General features: G+C 40.4%; 2 protein-coding genes across 2 annotated transcripts in view; one reads left to right on the top strand and one right to left on the bottom strand.

Moving 5' to 3' along the window:
- Window positions 1-379: 379 nt before the first annotated feature.
- Window positions 380-12,965, top strand: atp1b1a (ATPase Na+/K+ transporting subunit beta 1a). The gene is made up of 6 exons (XM_079678847.1): window positions 380-640; window positions 5,530-5,658; window positions 7,760-7,915; window positions 9,487-9,674; window positions 10,358-10,441; window positions 11,593-12,965. Exons 1-6 carry the CDS (start codon window positions 547-549, stop codon window positions 11,848-11,850), a joined length of 909 nt encoding a protein of 302 aa, XP_079534973.1. The 5' UTR covers window positions 380-546; the 3' UTR covers window positions 11,851-12,965.
- The window catches only part of nme7 (NME/NM23 family member 7), a 40,453-nt gene continuing 32,321 nt past the window's right edge, over window positions 12,222-20,353 (bottom strand). Inside the window, exons 11-12 of the mRNA XM_079678834.1 lie at window positions 18,467-18,574; window positions 12,222-13,040 (exon numbers count right to left, since the gene is read on the bottom strand). Of these exons, the coding sequence (XP_079534960.1) occupies window positions 13,008-13,040; window positions 18,467-18,574 (141 nt within the window). The 3' untranslated portion in view covers window positions 12,222-13,007. The remainder of the gene's footprint in view (window positions 13,041-18,466; window positions 18,575-20,353) is intronic.

The raw sequence follows: 20,353 nt of genomic DNA on the forward strand, positions 1-20,353 counted from the left end.
TACATAATGTGGAAAAAAAGATTGGTTGCACACCTGTCATGAAAAGTTATAGTTAGAATCAGTTCATGGCTCTTTTTTTAATAACATAAATGATGTATTTAGCTTTCACATAGCAGACTATTAGAGACTATGACGTAACAATAGTATGAAATATTAGTCGCCACGTGAGTTTTTGGAAACCAGGGGGCTGCAGTGGTGACTGTTTCCATGGCACCGGCATCATTTAAAACGATTGCCGACTATTGGACGTTTTCTGTCTCTATAGGCCCCCTCCCTCTTGTTCTCTCTACGCAAAAAGCGGAGGAAGATTTTGATTTGCTCGCTGCAGCCCTCCCTCTTGAGGGGGGTAACTTATTACGGGAGTTAGCAGGCGGAGTCGGTTTCCCCGAGAGATAAATTGTGTGTGTGGGTATTATTGGAGGAGCCGGGTACGATACTGTCCTTTCGCATTTCCTGTGGAGAGACTGTTAACACTCGGAGCTCGAAGAAGGAGAAGAAGAAAAAAACCCATTAAATATTCGAACAAATAACGGGGAGTTTTTGAATATGCCGGCTAACAAGGAAAGCAACGGCGGTTGGCAGTCATTTATGTGGAATTCCGAAAAAAGGGAGTTTTTGGGGCGAACATGGAGCAGTTGGCGTAAGTATTCAATCCTTTTATTTCACTGAATGTACAGCTGCAAATTAACATAAACCAACAGGTTACCCCCTCAAGAGAGTGGAAACTATTTATTATCTGTTCTCCATATCCTGCCTGCAGACACACAGCACCTGTTAGATCTGACATGCTGCTGCTGCTGCGTCGTGACTTCGCCTTTTCAATGGAGGCTGTGTTAGAAGTTGTCAAATCTCAATTTACAGAAACAGAATAAGTCCGCCCCTAAAAGACACGCCACAGGTCTACTAGTGTTTCAAACGTTCTCATATTTTCAACTAAACAAATTACATGGTGCTATATGTGAGTTATTTGCGCAGAAAACGTGTTTTAGCTGTTTTTTGACAAGATGTTGGATGTATTGTTAATCAGAACACCTCCATTAGTCCCACATAGAGGACATTTACACTGTTACACCAAAAGTGAAGAGGCAAAATATTCATTAAGAGGCAAGCATAACATATTAGAGATAGAAATTACACAATTTACAAGAGTACACAGTAATACAGTTTAATAGGAAATGATTACCAAAGGCGTAGCTCATATATGTATTTAAAAAACGCCCTTTATGAAAAGGTCATCCTGAAGGACGTCTGTGTGTTGGCCCAGGACTTTTCCACTGATCCAAACAGTGAAAGTTGTTTATTTTATCCTCCACATTGAGAAGGACATTTATTCCTCCCAATAACAAGCTAATCTGCTGGCCCCTGTTTTTAACAGGCTTTGCTTTCACTCAAAAGAAAAAACAGAGATTAGTGGATCCAGTTAATCGTTTTACCCGTTTTTACCCGTTTCCAATACTTGAAGACGGTCAACAATGCTTGTTGATTTGATAGGATGAAACATACTTTCAAACAGCACCCTTTAAGCTCGTTTTATGTGTTTATAAATGGCTTTTTCTTGGTGTGTAAAAGCAGCCAGGTTGGTCCAGACACGGCTCGGTAACACGGTGCTGGACTGATCACGACTCACATGTCTCTAGGGGGGGGGGGGGCGCTCCCCCCCTCCATCTCAGACTTAATTTCCACTGAAAAAAGGGAACATTCGTGGGCTTTTCTTTACCAGTTTACAGGCTCTCATTCCTCAAAAGCTTATCATAAAAGCTCACATATTAAATAGTTTTTTTCTGATTCTGAGGCGGAAGAAAATCACTGTAATGCTGCCGCAGCTCTGTGGTAACAATCGTCAATGGCGAGCTACTTAAAGGTGAAATATGTAAAACCGTAACACGTTTTTAGTGTAGTAATACTGTTGAATAGCATTTATTACAGGCTTGGTGTGTCGTGAGGGAGGCTGGTGTCGCACTGAGTAAAAGCAACAGGTAGACTATGTCTGCCCTTGAGTTGCAGAGTGCAACACATTTGGAATAATCTTAAGTATACGTTGTTTAAAGTGTGTATTTCTGCTGTTTCCATTATGAGGAAGAAGGTGAAATGTCTGCTTCAATGTCAGACTTCAATGGGGGCTCATTTCTTGTTTTTTTGTGACATTTTGAGCAAGATGAATGTGTCTGAAAATGCACCGCAGAGCTGGTAAAGTCCAACATAAGAAGGCAGTCAGTAAAAGTGGAGAGACATGGTGTGAATGTGGTTTCTCTTCACAACACGCTGCAGCAGTCTGGTGGGGGAGGTGCTCTCCATTCAAACTCTGCCTGTCACCACCAGTAGGCCACTTTCTGTCAGCTATTTACATGTCTGCCTGTTGGTATATCTGGATTTTCAAGCTACAAAATGGTGTGGTGTCCTTCTTAAAGCTGCATGGGTTTCAGTCAAATCGATTAACAGAAATAAATGGGCATAATTGATTTTTCATTTAAGTCATTTTCCATGGAAACAAAATGGAGATGTCCTGCTTTATATCTTACTAAACTGAATAACTTTAGCCTTTGGACAAACATAAGAAATTAAAAAGGCTTTTAGAAACGTGTTTTAGTCTAAAATACTAATCAATAGTGAAGATAATCCTTAGTTGCAGCCCTAGTACTTCTGTCACTAATGCGCATTTATACATAATCGACTCTGGCTATGTATAATCACAATGACCACATAATGCTTTTAACATTCCTAGAAATGTTACTTACTCTCCTGAAACCATCGATCTATTTAATTATTGATGAATCTGCCAATAATGTTTTCAGTTAAAGGATAATCATTTAGTCTGAGCCACTCTTAACATGCCTGGTTCTGTCTGTTTAAAAATCACACTCAGAAATGTAGTTATTTATTATATAAAACAATAAAAAAGGAAGAAATGATCTAATTTGAAATGAGAAACTATAAGGAGTTTATGAGACTAATGAGTATTATGGTTCATTGATTATCAAAACAGTAGCCAATTATTTTCTGTCAATTGACTGATCGCCTTAGCTCTAATTGGAATTAAATAGATGAAATCACAGGGCTGACTAAATAAAAGAAGGCCTGTGTGTAACTTGACACTGCCTGGCTGACACGCCTATCTGACTGCATTTCGCCTGCCTCCATGAGCCAAAGTGTAATATGTTTTGCATAAGCTTTTCACCCTATACGCAAGATGCTGAATGCAACTTTATTTTTGATATCTTAAATGTCAAAAACTCAAATAAATCACTGCTTTAATTATACTGAATTCACTGATTAACCGTCTTGGTTTTCCCACTAAATTGTTCGACCATCAAATATTGAGCTAGAATAGTAGCAAATGCTTATAGTTTAAGCTTTAAAATGACAAGAAGCGAGCACATTTTGCACCAATAGATGTTTCTACGTATAGTTGCAGCTTTAATTTGAATCCCTGCACATTTCTCCAGCGTTGGGAGTATCAGTGTATGGTTTCCCTCTCAACAGGTGCATCACGCAGCCTTGCTACGGTTGCTACACAGACTCCATGGAAAATAGCTCGCCGTGCATTTACATTAGCAGCAGGTGCTCCGAGAGGCGGCAGCCTATAGGCACACAACATCAAGCGGGTGTACATTTATCAGATCTGCTGGAAACACTACTCCGTACATTTGAGTACGCCCAAACTCTGCAGCGGGAGATAAGGATGTGCCGCTCGGGCTGCTGTTAACCCGACTAACTGGTTTCTCAGGGGCTGATTTTACACGCTCAAACTGGCAGAGGGAAGACATTTTGGGAGGGTGTCACAACAACAGAACATTCATGAGAAAGGGACGGGGAGACGAAGGCCGTCTGTCGGTTTTCAGGCACCCAAAATCAGAAACGATAAGACGCCAGGAGAAGGCTGCAACTGTACGTCAGGGATGGAGGAAACAATCTGGCAGTAGATACAAAATGATATCGAGAAATGTCAAGGCTCTCCGAACGTAGGAACAACAGGAATATTATTATATTAATAATTACTCCTAAAAGGGTGCATGGGAGATAAGATACGCCTTTTATAAGGCTTACAGCTTAATGCAAGTAAGAATTAAAGCCACATGGAATTACATTTAAATCCAATTTAACACACGATGTGATCTTAATGTGAAAGGAATTTAATAAATATATATATATATAACCAATTAAGGCAAAATCAGGAACAACATCATTTTAAGATTTGAATACCCTTTATTCCTTATATTTGAGATATTAAGTATTCAATGCATTTAAAAAAAAAAAAAAATTGAAAAATCCACGGGGACTTTGTTCTCCTGCAAAAAATAGGTTTGTCATGTTTTTTGGCTGCTTTTACAGTTTACACCAAAAACCTGTAAATCTGGGATTTCCTTCAAGCTTGTTTAGTAAGATGAAAATCACCAAGAGGCCTTCTATTGTTTACATGTTGTCCCTGGAGACATCTCAGATAAAGAGGTTTGTTTAGCGGGATACAAAACAGGAACAATCGGCTGAATCTCAGAGTGATAGAAACTTAATTACCAAAATAAAACATGCAGCCCACTTAGAGCACTCGTCTAGGTGTTGGTTTATCTCTTTTGAACTGTGAGCAAACAAGAAATGCTAATTAAAGGTGTTTGCGTCTGCATTAAGGGCATGAATAAAGCCCGGGAACTCAGGACAGTGTTGGGACAGTAAGTGGTGACACATTGAGGAGGGGCGGGGGACGGGGGGGGGGCTCCTGCTGTTATGTAATTGGAGTACATTTTAAATTAGGTTGACAAGAAAAGCCCCTGCATGGAGTCCTACTGTTCGAAAATGGCTTCCATAATGAGGGGAGAAAGGTGTGGTTGACGGACGGTCTGTTGGGACTGTTCTCGAGGTTTTTCTTGCCTCCTGCAGTCCACATTTGACCCTGAATGCTAACCCACTGTTTTAGTGTACTTGGAGTTGACTTAGATGTTGCTTGATTAAGATCATTCTTTGTTTAGTGGTCATTTAAATTCAACTTGTTTCTCTACTTTAACATTAGACATCACCGTCTGATTAACGGTGTCAATTCTCTGAGAACAATTTAATGTGATATTTAGAAAATTGAGAAAGTGCTTGAATTGAACTCTTGTTAACCTACACTCTTTTACTATTTGAATCAAATCCGAGTTAGATGGACTGCCTGTAAAGTAAACAAAGTGACAAAACATTTAGTTTACTTTGGGTATGAGACATCTGGTTAGATATCATTGCGCAATTACATTTTAAGTGTTTAGATGTGACAACAGAAGCTTCTGGGTGGATTTAAACCTTACGACCCTTCAACGTTCTCAAATTGAAATCTTAAAAAGCCCTACCAACCGTTTAAAGAAATTACATATCAATCTAGCATCTTGAATTCTGAGTATTCCAATGTTTTATTGACATCAAGCAGTATTAAAACAGGAGACTGGCTAAAAACCAGATCATGTTTGGATTATTCCTTTTTGTATAAATGACTGACGTGTCGATGAATTCACTCTCCGTTCCTTTCACATTGTTAATGACGTTACATTTTCTCCCCTACAGTTAAAATCTTCCTGTTCTACGTGATTTTCTACGGATGCTTGGCTGGCATTTTCATCGGGACCATTCAGGCGCTGCTGCTCACGCTGAGCAACTACAAACCCACCTATCAGGACAGAGTCGCCCCCCCAGGTAAACAAACAGCATTCACCTTTCTAATTAAACATTAGCTTTGAATGGAAAGTGTGTGTGTGTGTGTGTGTGTGTGTGTGTGTGTGTGTGTGTGTGTGTGTGTGTGTGTGTGTGTGTGTGTGTGTGTGTGTGTGTGTGTGTGTGTGTGTGTGTGTGTGTGTGTGTGTGTGTGTGTGTGTGTGTGTGTGTGTGTGTGTGTGTGTGTGTGTGTGTGTGTGTGTGTGTGTGTGTGTGTGTGTGTGTGTGTGTGTGTGTGTGTGTGTGTGTGTGTGTGTGTGTGTGTGTGTGTGTGTGTGTGTGTGTGTGTGTGTGTGTGTGTGTGTGTGTGTGTGTGTGTGTGTGTGTGTGTATGTTGGGGTGTGTCTCTGAGCCGCTCTTCAATCAGCCGTCTCTCTGACCTTACATAGGTTCAGCCATTTTGTCCTTCACTCCTCCCTCAGTCAATGTTTCCCCTCAGGCTGCAGGGGGCTGCTACACCCATTGTAACTGAAATGATTGTCCCACAGCCGACATGTTTACACACACACACATGTTGGTACCAAAATGATTTACCTTTGCCAGGGCTTAGGGGCCTATAAAGCTTGTTTTCCTGCAGAAATATTTCTAATCTGTAATCTTGTGAGAGCGTAAAAACGCAGCTGCTGCAGTGGAGCGTTTTTTGAGTTTTTCCTGCGAGAGTCTGCGCCCAGAATATCTTCTTGTTACGCCAGCAACGTCTCGTTTGTTCATAGCAGCTATTGTAAAAAGACTTGATGCTCACAGGTTAGTTTGTCACTGGCTTTTGGCCGCAGGAAGTGTGGCTGCTTTGAGCTGAAGTGAGTTTCCACTAGTGGCATGATAAAGGAAGCAGGGAGTCGTTTTTTCTAAGAGCCCGCCTCTCACTCTCAGGCTAAAAGTTTCCATTGTGAGAGAGACACACGTGAGAGAGTGTGTGAGTGTGGGGGCAGGGGATCGTGGTGAACTTTCACAGGCTGCCACTGGAACTCAAACGTTCTGCTGCTGCTGCTCAAATAACTCTCAGAACCGTGGCAGCAAATAAACAGACACTTTCACTTGCCATCGCTCCGTCCTCGTGCCACGCCTGGCCGAGACGCCTCTGTGTGGAAAATTACTGCCAGAGACCATCTGAGGAAACCCCCAAGACCCCACGTTGAGCCGTCCTAAGATAACAGAGCAGAGGCTCTAACAAAGAGCAGCTCAGAGGAACAGAGTGGTTTCAACGGGCTGCAGCAGATGTTACTGAAAGAAAAATCCTGAATATCAAAAACTAATACAATTTGATTCAATTAGTTAATATATATATTTTAAAATGCAACTGTCTTTAATACATATAAGCTAGTGCAGGTTTCCCTTTGTGGGCAACAAGCAGTTTTGTCAGAGCTGCTAACGTGTTGTTTCAAAGACTACAGTTTATTTGGATTAACACAAAATGCTTTTATACAAAATCCTTTTTCTGGAATTTTGGAAAGGATGCCATCTATCTGTTTTGAATAAAAATGGACCTTTGGACTTTGAAACGTTCTGTAGTAATTGGGGATGTTTGGATTTAAAGCAATGCTAAGCAGCCACTACTGGAGTCTCATTCTACTAACAGTATAATACTTATAGAATAGAATAAGGAGGGATGAACCCCTCTTTAATGGTCTCACATGCAGAGCACACACGGGGACATGTGTTCTCTGCTTTGAACCCATCCAGGAGTCTAGTACTAGGAGCAGCTATTGCACAGCGCCCGGGGAGCCGTGGGAGGGGAAGGGGGGTGTCTGGCGCTTTGCTCAAGGGAACCAGGGCAGGAGGTGAACTGGGACCTCTCCAAGTAGAAGTCCACTCTCCATATTTAGGTCTGGTCGGGGACTTGAACCGGCGACCCTACGGCTCACAGTCCAAGCCCCTACTGGCTGAGCCACTGCCGGACATTCAGTGAAGTCTTATCTGCCAAAAATACAAGTTCTAAACAACACATTGAATCGACATGAAATGAAACATCTCTGGAAGCTTCAAACTCAATTCTTCAGCCCCAGTTGTTTTTCCTCTCACACGGTTGCATTCATTTCTCCTGAAATCATTCATAATTCTCTCAAACATCTGTTTTGATTCTCAGGTCTTTCACACACCCCCCGCTCACTGAAATCTGAAATTGCTTACACCAAATCTAAAGATGAATCTTACAGCAAGTACACTCAAGCCATGAACAACTTCCTAAAGACGTACGACCTGGATACACAGACGGATGAGCGGCATTTTCAGGACTGTGGAGGTGAGTCGTGCAGGGATCATTCTAGTATCTATATGAACAATCATTTCACTGCTGGAAGTTGTTGTATACATTTGCAAGTGTTTATATTATAGTATACTTTTGAACTAGTGTTCCGTGTGTTAGATTGAACCATTGTGTGTGTCCAGGGAATGTGTTAGCACTACTAGTTTGAATGGGTTTTTCATAGATGCCGTAAATAAGGGATTTACATTTTGTTCTCCAACATTAAAACGTAAAAAGACACACTGATGAATATTCAAGGATTTAACACGTCTTAAAAACGGCACTTGTGTCTGAATGAGACGACTGAACGTCAACACGCCCAACATTAGTCTCCCAGCGATGGTGATGTGAAGTCATGTGACCTTGATGTAGTTCTTTAATAATTAGCTTTTGATTTTACATTTAACTGTTATAAAAGTAGTATTAATATGTGGATGCTATCCAGCTGCATATTTATATATATATATATATATATATATATATATATATAAATATAGGCCTACTTATTTTTTGCCTGTCAAAATGTCCGTTAAAGTTGAAATCTCCCCGACTAAATGAGAAAAGTGCCGGTCAAAGATCTTCTTTGTTATTTATTGAGCTTTAAAACAAATTGAAATGATTCGATATTAAACAAACTAATTATAGTAGATTAACTTCATTATTCAAAAGTGAACAGTAATTTATAATAACACGGGAATAATAAACGGAGCGCTCTCTCCCTCTCCTGACAGCCCGTCAGTATCATGCAGCTCGCGGATCCAGTAACGAGTGACCCGACAGTAAAACTAAACATATCTATAACTAGTTACGGTAGTTTGAGAGGTAATTAAAATAGCTACGTGTGATATTCTAACCTGAAGTGTGTGTTTTGTCCGCTCACCGCTGCATGTGATCATGCAGAGCTGCGTGTCGACTCGTCAGCAGCAGCTGATCTCTCTCTCCCGTCAGATTAGACTCGCGTTTATGCCCATATCGATCAGATCCAGCTAGTTCTAGCTAATGATAGGACTACCTGCTTATTAAAAGACACCTAAACAATAAGTGTCGCTATGCAACCGGGTGAGGCCGCAAAGTATAGAATTATGCATTTGTTTACATGCCCACCGGAACCCCGAGGCATTACCAACAGATCAACGCACAATCAACCCATACAGGACGTCTCTTTCTCCACATTCAGTGTTAGACATTAGAGTTGGCTCTTCTTGTCTGTCACATAAGTGGAGCAACTGAAGCGGTATTGCGCTAAGGGGTTATTTTGACCGGAGAGATTTGGATTTGCCGGTCTTCAGCATATTTTACCGGTCATAGTCCGGTGATAATGGGAACTCTGGAATATAGACTTTTTGCACTACTTTTAATTTAGCATTTTATTATACACGTTGCGTTGTTGGAGGAGCTCGGGTCAGAATCATTTCATTGCCATTTCTTCACTGTAGCTTTGTGCATAAGACAACTGAAGTATCACAGGGAGATGCTACCTTCAGGGTCAGCTTACAAAAAGATAGGTCTTCCGTGCAGCACTCTCTTCACCTTTCATTTGGGGTCTAATGTGTGTTTCCTGTGCGCAGTCATTCCTAAGATGTACATGGACCGCGGCGGTCTGGAGGACAGCGACATCGGCCAGAGGAAGGCGTGCCGATTCGACCGCAAGCTGCTGGGCGTCTGCTCCGGAATCGACGACCCGGACTACGGCTTCAAGGACGGGAAGCCCTGCCTCATCGTGAAGCTCAACAGGATCGTCAACTTCAAACCACGGGTACGTTCACCTACCTTTTACTATCTTTGCTTTTTAATGCCATTCTCTTAATGTCTTCCATTTTTGTAAAGCACTTTGAATGGCCTTGTGTTGAAAGGTGCGTTATAAATAAACGGGCCTTGCCTAACACTTTTTCATTTTGTAGCTTCATTGACATTGTTAAAGAGGTCATATTTCCTCTTGTGTGATATATAGGTATTAGTGCGTGTTAATGGTCTGAAATCCCCGTGTTCTCTCCCATCACAGATCACATGTTATTAAAGGGTTAGCCACCCATTAGCTAAACTGTTGGCTGATGTTGTTTCAGATGTGTCTCATTAAATGTTCACTTTGGAGCAGTGTTTCCGGGCCGAGTGGGCGTCCACCCCGAGAGCGCGAGGTGTCACCTCGTGTTTGGCAAGATGACTAAGCCTTATGTTCTTATTGTAAAGTGGTTCCGACTTTATGGAGAATTGGTTTTTATATTATTACATGGTTTTTCTAACAAGGTTTACGACGCAACAGAGTGCAATACTCAACATAACATGAAAGTAGCATATTTGACGATCGATAATATCAATTTGTAAATAGACAAAAAAGCAGATTTTAAATCTATGCATCTCTAGGAATCAGCCACCCCCCCCCCCCCCCCTCACATGCTCAGGGTGTTTTTTAATGAACCTCTCTCTCTGTGTTCTCTTCAGCCTCCGACCAACAACCAGTCTCTCCCCGATGCGCTGCAGGCCAAATCTCAGCCCAACCTGATCCCCATTTACTGCAAGAACAAGGTACGTGTGACCCCCTGCTGCTCCTTATCTATCATACAGCCATGCAGTCAGTTAGTGACTCAACTCAAACACTGCAGCACACTGGAGCTACTCGTTTACTTTTGTGTTAACTTTTCAAATCACTTCTACTCCACTATAATTCAAAGGGAAGTCTTTTTACTTTAACAGCATTTGATTAATCTTAAAGGTTTACTTTCAACGTTTTTGTACATGTATTACTTAAAGTACAAATTGCTTATTATACATACCCACTTTTACTAAAGTAATATATTCAATACTGGACTTTTACTTGTAATGGAGTAGTTTTACAGCGTGGTATTCGTACTTTTAGGATCTGAATCACCACAAATGTACAGTTACCTATATTTAAGATACTCATACTTATCTATATATATAGATAGATATATATAAACCCCCCTTAAGTTTAATTTAAGAGTGTTTCTTAGACAGGACATCGCACGCTCACTGCTTGCAGGAATCCTGAAGTCAACCTTTTAAGACCCTTCCCATACATTTTAAGACCTCATCTCCACTTGGAGTTGTAACCGGTTACCTTGGCGACACACTTTACCTCACATTGACTATATTCAGTATTGATTGTCCTTCCTCCTTATCTTCCAACCATTTGGACGCTAACTTGCATTTCCCCATAACGATGTTGTTTAACAACCGGCGTAAACGGACCTCCGCGTGCTATCAAGCAGTGAGCGTGCGATGTCCTGTTCAGATGACGTCAAATCCAACGGGATGCCATAAAGTACACAGAATCACACTACACACCTACGCAATGATTACATTCAGGCAGACTGTAGAATACAACCTCTTTGGACCATTTATATACTTATTGAAAACAAACTACAAAATGTGATACCTTGGAAAATGCCTTTAATACTTTTTAATAGCCTTCATTTTTGCTAAATTGATTTATCAACTTTTAATACTTTTTAAGACCCCGCGGACCCCCTGTGTGTAATTCGTGGCACAATTCAAACGGCATCGGAAGATAATCTGTCTCTCTCCATTGACTTCAATTCATCATTTTTTCGACATAAGCTCCCCGGGAAAGGGAGGGACTTCTTCTCTCCGTACAAATAAAGTTTGATTTGCTGTTAGAAAAAACAGATTTCTAACTTCCACTCTTGTGTTTGCAGAGAGAGGAAGATGAAAGTAAGATCGGAGAGATCAAGTACTACGGCATGGGCGAAGGCTTCCCCCTCCAATACTACCCGTACTACGGCAAGCTGCTGCACCCCCAGTACCTCCAGCCTCTGGTGGCCATCCAGTTCACCAACCTGACCCTGGATCAGGAGCTGCGCATCGAGTGCAAAGTGTACGGCGCCAACATCGACTACAGCGAGAAGGACCGCTATCAGGGACGCTTTGACGTGAAGTTCACCATCGCTTCGTGACCTCAGCCGTGAACGAGCACTCTCATTTTGAAAAAAAAGAAACACCCGATAATAAAATGTAGAGCGAATTAAAAAGAGTTCAGATAAAAAAAAACACCACTAGTCTTTGAACATTCATAATATACAGGACCTACACTTAATCTGTGTGCTTTACACTAGCTTTTTCCGTGTGTTTGTCGAGGGTTAGAATGTAAAATACAAGAGTAGCAATAGCAAATATTTATTCTACTGAACATGAAAATATTCCTGAAGCCATGGGATGCGTTCGTGTATTACTGTAAAACCGCGATTCCACTACTGACGTGTAGCGAGCTGTGTTCTGTCCCCGTGTGTCATCCTAACGTGGTTTCTATATATTTTTGGAGTGTCACGTGCTGTAGTCCAGTCCTGTTGTAATCTCTTCTGTCTTATGTCTGCTTTAGTGGTCCAAGGTGTGTGTGTGTGTGTGTGTGTGTGTGCAGGTGTTACTTCATGTGAGAGTGTGTGTTAATGTGCTCTGACTAACTGAAATACTAGCATGGTACTCTGAACCTTTACGGCCCGTGTGTGAGTAAATGACTGCGCTCCATGGAAACCTTTTTTTTTTTGTGCGTGTTTCTTTATCCACTGTGGAAGGATACATCCGTACACCTTTTTCTGTGTTGTTCACCTTAGCTGTAGGATATGGTTTGATGACATTTCTGTTTGATACTTCTTAATTCGTTAGAGTAGAGCTTTGTGGGTCCAGCCTAGAAGCCTGTCATCTCCACGGAAACGGTGGCAACTCAGTGCTTTGAAATCTGTTTTGCTGGAGACATCACGTGACGTGGTGCAACTTACTATTGAATGTTTTTAGCCATTTTCATGGTGGAAGAATTTTATATTTATGCAGTTGTACATTTTTTTCAAAGTGTAAATGTATGAATCTAATACCAAAGTCGCTGGTCAAAAAAAAAGAAAAAAAAAAGTTAGAAGAATATCAGAGGCAATGCAGTATCCCGTTGTAATAAGATGTTTAGTTGGTGTGAAAAATACTTAATTCAATGTTGAAGATCACAAACACTTGTCAGGAGTCTGCTCTTGTCACTTTATTTAATCTGCATAAGGCTGAAACAATAAACAGAAAAATGAGACAACGGTGCGGTCTTTGAATGTGCAGAACATCACTTCCTGTCGCTTCACCTGTCCAGAATCTTGAAGAAATACTCCACCTGTGAAAAGGAACAAGAAATTAGTATGTAGTGTCTCTACTTTAAAGAGTCCTCTCCTGCTGATGTTCAGGTGTATATCAGTATGTAGTGTCTCTACTTTAAAGAGTCCTCTCCTGATGATGTTCAGGTGTATATCAGCAGGTAGTGTCTCTACTTTAAAGAGTCCTCTCCTGCTGATGTTCAGGTGTATATCAGTATGTAGTGTCTCTACTTTAAAGAGTCCTCTCCTGCTGATGATCAGCTGTATATCAGTATGTAGTGTCTCTACTTTAAAGAGTCCTCTCCTGCTGATGTTCAGGTGTATATCAGTATGTAGTGTCTCTACTTTAAAGAGTCCTCTCCTGCTGATGTTCAGGTGTATATCAGTATGTAGTGTCTCTACTTTAAAGAGTCCTCTCCTGCTGATGTTCAGGTGTATATCAGTATGTAGTGTCTCTACTTTAAAGAGTCCCCTCCTGCTGATCTTCAGGTGACAGAACTGACTCGACATTGAATTATATACTCTATGATAAACACAAAGACTCAGAGGTTGTTACAAGAGGGATAATATTATAAGATTTAAAATATATATTAAGAAAAAGTCAAAAAATAAAAGTGGATATTCTCAGATGTTTAAAAAACTCATTAACAAGAAAAAAGTCACAAATATACAAAGAAAGGGTTAGATATTCTGTCAGAATACAAACTAATAATATGCGAGAAATAAAGAGAAATAAAGTTGATTATTTTGCTAAATAAGAGAAAGTACATATATTTACTAGATAAACTGTTGTTGAATAATCTCTAAGAATAAAGTATTAAATATACAAGAAAAAAAGCACTTCATTTACAAGAAAAACTCAAAAAAAAGTATTTGTAACTGTATTTACAAATACATGAGAGAAACATGTTGGATGTTTCTTTTTTAAGTCACGCATTTGCGAGAAAAAAAGGTGATTATTGTCTAAGGAAAAACACATATTTGCAAAAAATACATGTTAGATATTCTCCAAGAATAAAGTGTCAAATATACGATTTCAAAATAAATAAATACAGGAAATAAAAAATATCTGAGATAACAAAATTGTACATTTACCACTTGGCAAAAGTTGATTGAACCTCACCTCCCAACAGACACTCCTACAAATTACTGACTTCATAATCTCAGAGAATACTTTGATTATTTTCTCGTTAATTTGCCATTTTAGTTAATCTCATCCAGGTTTAAATAATCCTAAACTCTCTGTAAATGCATCCTTTGATCTTGAGAGATTCAGAGTGTCTTCTGTTAATATCTCTGTTAATCATGTCACCTTACATTGCTCTAACGCTAGCTGTAGACATCAGAACAGAGAGATGGTAGGTGAGCTTCAGAGTGAATTCTCAAACGCATATTTACGAAATAAACTGTTGTTGAATAATCTCTAAGAATAAAGTATTAAATATATTAGAAAAAAAGCACTTAATTTACAAGAAAAAAGTCTTACAAATACGTGAGAGAAACATGTTGGATGGTTTCTTAAGATTGAAGGAAAAACACATATTTACAACAAAAAAAAGTTGGATATTCCCTGAGAATCAAGTGTCAAATATACGAGAAAAAAATTAATAAATACCGGAAATAAAATGAAATAACAGAGATACCAAAATTGTAAATGTACCACTTGGCAAAAGGTGAATGAACCTCACCACAGACACTCGTGCAAATTCATGAGAATACTTTGATTATTTTTATCGTAAATTCACCATTTTAGTTGCTCTTATCCAGGTTTAAATAATCCTAAACTCTATTTAAATTCATCCCTTTGTCTTGAGAGATTGAGGCCCCGTCCACACGGAGACGAAACGGAGACGAAAATGAACCGAAGTCGATATCAAAAAGGTCTTCCGTCCACACGAAAACACTGGAGACGCTGTAGTAGGCCCTACATATGCCGGGCCTGTAAGTGAAGAAGACCCCCCGAGCATGGTTGCCATGGTTGCCATGTTGCCCTTCTGGTTATTCTCCGCGGTGGATTTAGCAACATGTAGTTCTCCATGTCCACTTGTTGCTGATGGTTGTGGTAGAGGAGCTGTCGATTTTTTGCACTAACATCTGTAGCATGCTCAGTAGCGTCTGGAGCACGAACGCAACCCTGTGATCCGCCATTGTTGTTGTTGTTGAAACGCATCAGCAATGACGCGGGGGTGAGCAGGAGAGGTGGGGAGAGGCGGGGCTATGGTGTCATCGTTTCAGGGAATGATCGTATAGGGCGTACACACGGACTTACCCACTTCGGGAGCCGTTATCAAAGTGTATCGGATTCGCGGCTCCGAATTCGCGGCTCCGTTTCGGCCTCGCGTGGACGAACCGTCTATACCAGTGGTCACCAACCTTTTTAAGCCCAAGATCGCAGACCTCGGCCTAGGTGAAAGGCGAGATCTACCTATTGCAGAATTGAGTGAAAAGACGGCCCAGGCAATGCTTCCAATTTGAGGCCGTTTATATAGGCTAATTGCATCTGAATTACTGTTACAATGAAGGCTCCATAATCAGCTCACGGCATATAGGCAGGGGTAAAGTGCTATTGGGGGGCGGACCTCACCTCCTCTAGGGGGGTCCGGGGGCATGCTCCCCCGGGAAGATTTTTTTTTAAATATTGAAGTTGAAAGCATCAATCTGGTGCACTTTGAGAGCAACATGAAGAGTTCTATGGATACATCTCTCAACACCCAGATGAAACAGAACTGTAAACAGATTTTCTTTTTCTTTATGGATATTTTACAAATCACTCCCCTTTTAAACTGCATTCTTGTTTTACTGACATACTGTATAGTAGGCTATTTCATACCTGTTTTTCATGTATTCTCTTATTGTTTGTATAACTATAATGATCATATGAAGGTGTGCCGCGGAAATAATCTTTTGAATAATTTGTGACAAAACCGTTCTAAACACTCAGAGAGTCCTTTAGCTCACCTGAGCCCCTCAGTCTGACAGGAGACGATTCTCCTCCAGCTTGTTGTGGTAACAGCTCCTTATGCCCGTTAGTTAGTTAGTGCAGCTAGCTAACCAGATGCTAACATCACGGTCCCCGCTAGCAACGGTCCCTCTCTCTCCCTCTCTCCGTCCCTCTCTCCCTCTCTCTATCACACTAAATGCGCTATTGCCACACACACAGAGCCGAGCTTGAATGACACAAGCACAAGTGTATTTCCATGCAACTCTGATTGGTGTGGTGTCTTGCCTCTGTTGCGTTCAGTGAACACGGCAAATTACAGTCCTGCCGTTGTCTCTTGTGTCATGATGAGGTTCACGTAAAGCACGGTTAATGTATTATATTATTGAGGTGTCTCAAATATACGTTAATCAAGTGGCACCTGCTAACGGGGTGGTGGATGATAGGTTTATATCTAAAAACGTATTTTTCAAACATTATTTTAATTTAATTTTTCTTTCTTTTGTTACTTTTTTTTTTAACGGTCTGCGATCTACCCGCACCACACTCGCGATCGACCGGTCGATCGCGATCGACTGGTTGGCGACCACTGGTCTATACGATAGAGAACGTTAGCGGATTCAACTGATATCGTCTCCGTGTGGACGGGGCCTCAGAGTGTCTTCTCTTAATAACTCTGTTAATCATGTCACCTTATATCGCGCTAACACTAGCTGTAGACGTCAGGACAGAGAGATGGCTTTTTTTTATTGTCACTATTTTAGCAGTGTTATTGTGTTGCACTGTTGGAGGAGCCCGTGACCAAAGATCTTCATTGTCATAACTACACTGTAGCTTTGCACACAGGACAATAAAAGCCTTGAATCTTGAGAAAAGTTCAGAGACAGTTCTGTTAATAACTCTGTAGATCATGCCACCTTGCATTGCTCTCACGCTAGCTGTAGACGTCAGAACAGAGCGATGGTAGGAGAGCTTCAGAGTGAACTCTCCCGCTGTCCTTTGTGTCCCCTGATGGTAAAATGGCAGCTCAGTCTCCGGCTAATGTTTAACAAGGAGTCACTTGTGCAGCGACAGATCAGGAGGGAACAATGACGCTCGGCGGTCAGACCCACTCCCTGGGAAACAATGGATTTGTTTCAAATCCCTCCTTCTCTCCCTCAGAGTGAGCGAAGGAGTCATGAGACCCGACTCAAAACTTCACAGAGAGTCGGGGGCTTTTTGTTCTCGCGTAGGAAAAATGCAAAGGTAGCTGTTTATGCATCACGATGGCAAGAGTACACACATCCTGTACTCGGAGTAGAAGTACAGATACTCGTGGTAAAAGTAGAAGTACTGACTAAACTTCTTTACTCAAGTCAAAGTAAAGAGGCTTTGAAATGTACTTCAGTAAAAAGTACCCATAACTAGCAGCTGTTTTAAAGAGTACCTGACCTCCCTTTATATTAATAGAACAATAATGTCATTGTTAGCTAATGAATGTTTCCATGGTGACCAACGGCAACATGACAACGTTTCCATTGGTCCCTCTTCTTTAGAGAAGACCAGGAAATGATGGATACACGGATCGTGTTCAAATCAATAGGCACGCAATGACTCTAAATAATAATGATCACGCCACCAAACACACATTCAGACTAAAGGAACCAGCCTGTTTGGAAAATGAGAGAAGTAGAAAGTACAGGTATTTGGGTTCAACATGTAAGAAGTAGAAAGTACAGGTATTTGTGTTCAACATGTAAGAAGTAGAAAGTACAGGTATTTGTGTTCAACATGTGAGAAGTAGAAAGTACAGGTATTTGAGTTCAACATGTAAGAAGTAGAAAGTACAGGTATTTGAGTTCAACATGTAAGAAGTAGAAAGTACAGGTATTTGTGTTCAACATGTAAGAAGTAGAAAGTACAGGTATTTGAGTTCAACATGTAAGAAGTAGAAAGTACAGGTATTTGTGTTCAACATGTAAGAAGTAGAAAGTACAGGTATTTGTGTTCAACATGTAAGAAGTAGAAAGTACAGGTATTTGTGTTCAACATGTAAGAAGTAGAAAGTACAGGTATTTGTGTTCAACATGTGAGAAGTAGAAAGTACAGGTATTTGAGTTCAACATGTAAGAAGTAGAAAGTACAGGTATTTGAGTTCAACATGTAAGAAGTAGAAAGTACAGGTATTTGTGTTCAACATGTAAGAAGTAGAAAGTACAGGTATTTGAGTTCAACATGTAAGAAGTAGAAAGTACAGGTATTTGAGTTCAACATGTAAGAAGTAGAAAGTACAGGTATTTGTGTTCAACATGTAGGAAGTAAAAGTAAAAAGTCGTCAGAGAAATAAGTAGTGGAGTAAAGTACTGATACCAGAAAAATGTACTTAAGTACAGTAACAAAGTATTTGTACTCCACTACTTCCCAGCTCTGCCTGGAAGACAAAGAGGAAACCTATCATGTCAGATGAGAGGAAACACTGTGGGTGTTTTCTGCAGCAGTGCATGGTGGGTAAATAAAAGAGCCACCCACCTCCAGAGGACCGTCTTCAGGGAGGTCCGTGCAGTGGACGACGTTCTTCACTTTGTCTTTTCCGTGAAGAGCGCGCAACGTGTTCGGCCGGAGGTGACGGGAAATCTCCTGTTGGAGGAAAACATCTCAGCTGTGATTCCTTCCTCAAACATTTATATTTTTCTACCCTTAAAGTCACCGGGTTAATCAGCATGAGATCACACGTTTGTTTTATAATGGAGACCTGGCCAAGAACAGCACAAACACAGTTTAACAAAGCCTAAAACACGAAGTATACTTACTTAAATACACTTTTGAGGTACTTGTACTTCACTTGAGTACTTCCATTTTCTACAACTTAATACTTCTAGCCTACAAAATATCAGAGGCAAATATTGTACCTTTCACTTCAAAGAAATTATAGATTATTATTATTATTACTACAGATAAACCTTTAAGCCTCAGTCACACTGTCCCGAAATGTATACCCGATGGACACACGAATATGGAATTGTGAATTTCGCACGAAGATGGCCCCGAACCACACGAAGGCAACATTTACATTACATTTAAGAAATACAACTGCAACGAAAGTAACACAAACGATTATGTTAAAGTATTTTGATACTGTACTGATATTTTCAGACTTTGTTCTTTACTTTCTCCGTCTTTATATGTAGAATATATTAAGTTTTCTCCGTCATGTTGTTTCCATAGCAACAACAACCTCCTGTCAACTCGCCTTCAAAATAATATATTATATCCTTTTCAGTTTCACAGAACACGAATTGGGTTATTTACATAATATGTTTACATGATTTTGTTGTGCAATAAAACAACCAGATGGACACACGATTAAGGAAAAGTTCAAATTCGGCTCTGATCGGAGCAACATGGGGACATTCGTGAGGGCATCTTAAGCCATCTTTGTGACGCCAAAGATGTTGCCACCGCTCCCGAAGTTGCTGCCGGAGCCTGAGAAACTCCACCGGCGGTCATACGATGGCTTAAGATGCCCTCACGAATGGCCCGATGTTGTTACGATCAGAGCCGAATTTGAACATTTCCTTAATCGTGTGTCCATCGGGTGTCATTTTCGGGGCTTTAGGCTCCTTTTCCCATTTTTGTTCTTACTTTTGAAAAAACAAATCACAGCAAGTCCTCTGACTGAAGATTTCAAATGTCATATTTCAGGTTTGAAAGAGGAGATAGGTAAGGTAGAAGTTGATCAATAAAAACCGACCAATGACTGAGGCCCCTTGCAGGTAAAGCAGATCAATTAACTTTTGAAAGTGAAAGCTGTTGGCTCAGCTCCAAACTTCAGATCCAGACGTCACATGACTAAAATCTGGCTGAAATGTAGAGCTAAAAACCACCAAGATAAAAATGTGTGGCTTAGAACTGGATGGAAAGTCAATATATTGCACAGGCAACGCTGATAGTCAAAGAAAATACAAAACCATTACAGGAAACCAGATTAAACACACTCGATCTTAACTACACAACTCAACCAAACACATGATGTCAATGAAATACATGTTATCAAGTACTGTACTTAAGTACGGGTTTGACACTTCAATTCTGTACTTACTAATATTTCAGTGGCAAATCACAGCTAGTATCTTGCTACAGATTCTCACTACAAAATATACATGAATGATTACAGTATGATGTAGTATATCAGTATTAAGTATATAAAGTAGTTCAGATTAGTTCTCACTTTGCCATCTGCAAGATACTTTAATCTAAAAAGTGCGATTCTGCACGATGAGAAGTTTTTTATTTTGGTACTTTACGTATATTTTGAAGCTAATACTTTTCACCTTTTACTAAAGTACATTTTATTTCACAGGTAACAGGGGATTTAGAAACTTTAGGTTTACTACTTTCACTAATTGAATGCTGATT

This window comes from Notothenia rossii (genome assembly GCF_949606895.1).
Source record: "Notothenia rossii genome assembly, chromosome: 1".
Taxonomy (NCBI): domain Eukaryota; kingdom Metazoa; phylum Chordata; class Actinopteri; order Perciformes; family Nototheniidae; genus Notothenia; species Notothenia rossii.

Coding starts and splice junctions, on each gene's coding strand:
- atp1b1a (XM_079678847.1), top strand. CDS start 547: ATGCCGGCTAACAAGGAAAGCAACGGCGGTTGGCAGTCATTTATGTGG. Junction 9,675..10,357: donor TCGTCAACTTCAAACCACGG/GTACGTTCACCT, acceptor TGTTCTCTTCAG/CCTCCGACCAACAACCAGTC. Junction 10,442..11,592: donor CCATTTACTGCAAGAACAAG/GTACGTGTGACC, acceptor TTGTGTTTGCAG/AGAGAGGAAGATGAAAGTAA.